The sequence below is a fragment of the Tupaia chinensis genome, unplaced genomic scaffold (assembly GCF_000334495.1).
Source record: "Tupaia chinensis unplaced genomic scaffold, TupChi_1.0 Scaffold000147_1, whole genome shotgun sequence".
NCBI lineage: Eukaryota > Metazoa > Chordata > Mammalia > Scandentia > Tupaiidae > Tupaia > Tupaia belangeri.
Genome location: NW_006159617.1, coordinates 8,786,130 through 8,792,714, shown reverse-complemented (window position 1 = coordinate 8,792,714; position 6,585 = coordinate 8,786,130). Strand labels below are relative to the sequence as shown.

Sequence of the window (6,585 nt, the reverse complement as noted above, 5' to 3'; positions counted from 1 at the left end):
CATGTCCAATTGCTTTTCTGGCCATGGGTTGTCTTCTTCTGTTAAAATCTTCACTTTTGCATTAAAAACTTCTCGTCTTTACTCATGTTTGCGACTTCATTCTGCATCTCAGGGCAGGTCTCTAATCTTAGCAGCCTGGACCCAAAGAACCCAGTATTTCATACAATACTTCCCCACTTATTCATCCAGAGACAAATTGTCCTTGTAAATTTGAAGCAGACCCTGCTCACATTTCCCAGATCAGACTCATGTTACACGAGCAACCCTCCTGCAAGCTTTGAGGTCTCCAGTCGCGGAAAATGAGAGTTCTAAGTATGCACGTGGGAGGAGTATCCGACATACAAGAGAAAACAAGGAGCTGCAAGTGGGGTGGGGGGCACAAGACATAAAGGTTACAGAACTTCGTTTGGGGGCAGGAGCTAAGATAAGGGATCTCAGACCTACTTATATTCCTCTGGCTCTTATAATATATAAGATATAATATAAAATATTATATTATATAAAATATAATAGGGAAAATTCACTCTTCAAAGTGGGTATTTCAGAGTTCTGGCTTCCAATGAATGCTCTTCAAATAAATCCCAGTCACTGTGCTCCAGGCATAAAAACCACCAGCTCTTGAAGGTGAGGTTCTTGGCTATGCAACTACCTCTGTTTGCCAGGTTCTCTCTACAGGTGCTGCCTATAATCTGATATTCAAGCCCTTTAACATCTTAAAGTAACAACTGGCCAACAAATTCCCACCTTATAGAAATAAGGCAAAAAATTCAGGATGACACAGGGAAAGAAACAAGTATCACTTAGTCAAGATTTCAAGGTCTGGGGGAGCCAGCAGTTAGTGTAATGGCTATGTCGCTGGACTCTCACGTAGTCAACTGCGGTTTGTGTCCCGACCCGGTGGCTTAAAACTCACGCCGGGTGCATGTGCGTGCGTGCCCAAGATCCCAAGAGGAGAATGCAGAAGGGATTGCGGCATGACCATCCCCCCGGGGGGGTGATTTCTCGCTTTCTGTCTCTCTGTCTCTCTCTGTCTGTCTGGCGAGCGCACGCGCCCTGTAGCAAAAATCTCTCCAAAAAAAAAAAGAGAAAGATGTCAAGGTCTGAAAACGTCCAGACTCATTACTACTGTGCTTTCTTACAATACAAACATGCTTACTGTAAGTTAGAAAAATAAACACGATCAACACCTAACCACAGATTTTCAAAAGCAATGGCTAGTTAATAAAATGTAAGGTGACCAGTAAAATATCAAAGAACTTTCACACACTTAACTACCAGCAAGCTACCCAGACAAAACAAACACATACCTGTTTTTACACTTTCCATGTTTGTTTTTAACTTTACTTCATAAAGTCAATGGATAACTGTGGTTTCTTTCAACTGTAGGATTTTTAACATTAAAAATTACACTTTCAGCCTAGCTGTGGTGGCGCAGTGGCAATACAATACACAGTGATACTGAGGTCACGTGAGGAAGGTCCAGGGTTCACGTCCTGAGGTCTCCCTCTACATGCCACGTGTGTGTGCCTATGATCCTGGCTGGCTGAAGCAGTCAATCATGGCATGAAGACCTGCTGGAGTGTGTCTGCCTGTCTGTATCTCTCTCTCTGGGAAAATAAATTTTAAAACATTGTATTTTCTCAATATTTCTATAAAGAAATGAAAAAGTCACAAATTGCATTTCCTTTGCCTTAATTCATACACCAAAAAGTAAAACACAGTTCGACAGAATTCATATCACTTCCCTTCCCCCGCAAGTTTAGATGTTTTTCTCTAAACTATATGATTTATAATGAGTTATCTTTAAAATGACCTCCTTCACACTTCTACTCCTGTCCCTACAGTCCTCCCCATCACCACAAATCTTTTGCTAAATAATGATGTAATGTGCTGTAAGGAGCCAAAGCAATCTGTAATCTTCTTTTACTAAATATCTAAAGATACTAACTTTCTGCCAATATACACCAAGTTTCAAGTGCCCCCAAATCATAGTCAATAGGAGAAAAGAAAAGCACAATATTAAGATTTAACTAAAGTTTCAAGATTTTTACTCAAGCACTCTTTGGCATTAAATTACAATATGTACACACAACTGCAACAGTTTAGATTTACTCTGGAACATGTAATTACATAAAAAATAAATAATTTTTCAACTATTTCATAGTTTTATTGGCTCTTAAATAGCTTCCCTGGGGAGAAAACAAGCATTTTGTGTTCTTAAGGAAATCGGTACATATAAATGAACCACTTATGTGTCTATTTAAAGCTTGAAGAAACTGAAAGATCAAGTTTGTTTTGTGTTTTCTAAGAATGCAATACATACATGTACTCAGTCACTGTTCTGAGAGTGAAAGGATGGAATGGTAGCGATGCAGTCTCTTTTAGGTATACAACTAGAGGATATTCTAAATGGAATAAACTGACACAATCACTTGAAGGAAAAAAGAATCAAAGTCAAGAAAAGTGCTGAACGAGAAGGTCAACTCTTAAAAAGAAAAAAGGGTTTTCCAATACAAAATGGAGACCTACAAATCTGAAAACACTATTTTAAAAAACAAAAACAATAGAGGGAGTCTATGCCACTTAAAACGGAGGCAGTTCTATACAAAAATTAAAATGGCACGATGTGACCACATAAAAGACAGGACTAAAACAAAAGTCTTCACACAAAGCCTGAATTTTTCCCTTGGGTTTACAATAATCTATCAAACTGTCACTTCATTTGTGACTTTTATAAGCCTCTGTTTAGCAGCATGCGCTATGAAGTACATATGCCAGCATTTTACCATGAGAATCACAGGTCTCACTTCATACTTGCCTTTTTGCCCATACTTACATACTGTTCATTTCCATTACAATACCTTTGTGGTGGTACAATTTAATCAACATATTTCATTTAAAAAGACCTTAATTTTAATGAATCTTTTTTTTTTAGTACCATAACATGATGGGTTTAATTTAACAGCTGAAGCATAATATGGTAATTACATTGTACTGTTTAAACAAATTCAGAGCTAAAGGAAAATGTTAGATTTTCAAAATATAACCAAGATGAGACTGCATAGTTATGAACAGTGAAATACAAGAAAACAGTGAATTAATAAATAATAAGGTGATTTTTCAGTGGCCATTCATTATTTTGCTTTTAGGAACCTGGAAGAAATTGTCTTCTTTAAGTTTCAAATGTTCTGGTAAATCTAGTCGTTTCTTAGCTTCTTCGATATCACCTTGAATGGCTGAAATAAGTGACTCTGTAAAGAGAATATATTAAGACGAGAAGATGAAACTCCTAACACACTTTTTACTTCTCCTTTGTTCGTCCTCTCCTAAAAACTCACAGGCTGGCAGTATCTCTGACATAGGGGAGATCCCCAATAAATGTGTTTCATCCCTTCTTCCAGATTTTAGTAGAAGTCAATGGCAAACAATTTAAGAGAAAGACATAGGCCACAATGCACATTGCAAGTACCAAAAAGAAACAAATATGCGAGCTGTATCTCTTTGGTATCTATATCCATAAAAGAAACTTTGCAATAGACTTAAGACTATCACACTACACAAAGAGATACCTGATACCATCTGTTCAAAGGTTCTGTGATTTACTGTTCCTTACACCTCAATCATTTCGAAAGATTTCATTACCTTCATAGTGTTGAAGAGAGGTGGCCAGCCTGATGGGTTTGAATACAGGCTCTAACACTTACTATGCAACCTTGGGCAAACTACTTAATCTCTTTGTGCCAAGTTCTCCATCCGCAAAGTGAACAAAAGAATTTCTTATGTGGCTGCCTTGGGATGAAAGGAGTTAACTCATGTAAGGTGCTCAAAACAGTGCGTGGCACATATTAAGTGTTCAAATGTTATCTGTCCTGCCCTCATGATTACTAGCAGTAGTAACAGAAATAGCTAAGGTAGTAGCAGTAATATTTAAGATCAAAATAAGAACTTACCTAAAGAATCAAAGTTCTTTTCTGGTCTGAGGTAGCCAACAATGGCCACATTAAGGATTTCCCCATAGAAGTCTTCTTTGAAGGTATGTATGATATGAGTTTCCTACAGTGAAAAATGTTCAAAAGACTACCATTAGATTATAGAGTACTTGAAATCTAAAATATATCTTCATGTTTATGGTGGGTCAATTTAAACAAAACAACTGACCCCCATTACACTGACTTGTGTTAAAATCTAAGTGCCATTTTTCTTTAATTATTCCAGTGCTCTTATCTTTGCCACAACCTTACATTAAATGTGACTGAATGAGGAATCAGATATGTTAAGCCACCCTCCTGGTATATGTGGTTCATTATTTATTTTTTAGAGGTTTTTGTTATAGGACGTGTGCGCTTGCCAGAAAGACAGAGAGAGGCAGAGAGACAGAAAGCAAAAAATCATCCCCCGGGGGGATGGCCACACCGCAATCCCTTCTCCATTCTCCTCTTGGGATCTTGGGCATGCACACAGATGTGCCGAGCCTGAGTTTAAGCCACTGGGTCGGGGACTCGACCCGTGGTCGACTACATGGGAGTCCAGCAACATAGCTATTATGACAACTGCTGGTCCCACTTTTTTTTTCTTTAAGGTTTTCTTTTTTTTCCCTTTAGGGTGCGTGTACTCACCAGAGAGACAGAAAGCAAGAAATCACACCCCACCCAGGGAGATGGCACCACCACAATTCCTTCTCCATCCTCCCCTCAGGATTTTGGGCTCACATGCACATGTGCCTGGCATTAGTTTTAAGTAGCTGGGTCTGGGACTTAAACCACGGTGGACTATGTGGGAGTCCAGCAATATAATCATTATGCTATCTGCTGGTCCCCTAAATATTTTACTTTTAAATTATTAAGTATGCTGCCAAAATTCCAGCATTTGAACTGTGACATGATTACTACTTAATTCCACTTATATCTAAGAAAGCACATTACTCTAAACCGTCATCCCAATTTCAGTTAGAGAGCAAGAGAAGGCTTACCATGGACTTTTTTGTATTCTTGTAGTACGGGTTCCATCCTATGCTCACCACCATTTTATGGACGTCTCCACTTCCTACACTGGCCCAACCATAATAAATGCCAGTGGATACATCAGCTGGAAGGTTATCTACTACTTGTTCAGGAAAGTTAGCTAAAAAACAGAAGGAAATATTGTGAGTGTCATTAACTTATGTGAAATATTTGTAAATAGCACATGCAACGCTAATCATTTATACTCAGAAGATGTGTAGGAACTTGTTTCTGATGATCAATTCCAACCTTCCCTATTCTGGCCTAGATGCCTTTTTCCTAATAAGGACTGGGTAGGAATAAGGTACAAGCTAAGTGTACAAAGCTCTGAAAAACCAATGCGGGGAGTCTCCGGTTGCCGGGTGCGGGTAGGCAAGGGGAACAGGTACAAGAGATGCATTTGTTAAAAGTTGCTATAGGGGGCCTGTGTTCACAGGAGAGACACAGAGAGGGAGAGAAAGGGAGACAGCATCCCCCAGGGGGGACAACCACTGCAGCAATCTCTTCTCCTCCAGTCTCCTCTCAGGATTTTGAGAGCACATACACAGGGACCCTGGTATTTGTCCAGCCTCCAGTCGGGGACTCCTCCCTGCAGGTCACCCACGCGGGATCCAGAGCCTTAACCATCATGCCACTTGGCTGGCGCCAGTTGGATTATTTTATGTATTTATTTATTTGATTTTTGGCCTGCTCTTTCCTGGATAGGACCCCAACTCCTTTCAAAAGATTACTTTCAAAATACGAAAGCCTAGGCCCCAAACTCAAAGACTGAGTTAACAAATCAAGGGGCAGCCCAGGGCCATACTTTTAATGAAGACTCTTTCGGTCAGGTCTTCATCACGAAAATCAAGGCAGACAGACCATAAAGCTGGTTTTCATTCAGCTACCTGTACTATTATTCACTGCATTTAATAACAGATTTTAAGAAAACACCTTAAAGTCAACTTGACAGTTCAATATGGCCCCAATTAAAGTTTGTAACGGCAAGATGGACCTGGAGGCGCTTAGAAGGATCTTGTGACTCCTCTCCTGCTTCCTGCCCTCACCACCCCGCGGCCCCTGGGCTCGGAGAAGACTGGGACCAGCTACTTCATCCCGACCAAAGGTCTTCCGCCCCACCGGAGGCGGATCGGGGCGGCGAAGTGTCACCTCTGCCCCGCACGTGGCCCGGCCCGGGGCTCCGACCCGCCCGCTCTCACCTGTAGGGATGCCCAGCTGCTTGGAGCCGCGGCCGAAGCCCCGCACCACTTGGCCCCGGCAGAAGTACGGCAGGTGCCTCATGACGCCGTCCGCTCGGGGCGGTCCGGGCGATGGCGTGGGGCGGGCCGGCCGTGGAAGCGGTGCCCGGACCCCCGGACCAGCCGGGGGAATCGGGCCGGGGCTCTGCCAAGCCGGCCGGAGCACCAAGGGCCAGGCGGCGCCGACGACACGCGCGGAGACCCTCGCGCCACTGACCCAACAGAAGCTGCGGGCGACTCGGAAGCTGCGTCTCAGACCAGGGAGCGGCGGCGACGGCACAAGTAAGTGCGGGAGTGGGCGGGGACCCGGCGGGGGCGGCCTTTCAGCACGAGCGGCCCACAGCCGT

General features: G+C 42.4%; 1 protein-coding gene across 1 annotated transcript; it reads right to left on the bottom strand.

The window, feature by feature from the left end:
- Positions 1-2,031: 2,031 nt before the first annotated feature.
- RFK (riboflavin kinase) lies at positions 2,032-6,301 on the bottom strand (the record flags this gene model as incomplete). Its single annotated transcript, XM_006145501.2, is given in 4 exon segments — positions 2,032-3,251; positions 3,951-4,053; positions 4,970-5,121; positions 6,200-6,301. Coding segments are annotated over 4 exon segments (468 nt in total). The 3' UTR covers positions 2,032-3,120.
- Positions 6,302-6,585: the final 284 nt, after the last annotated feature.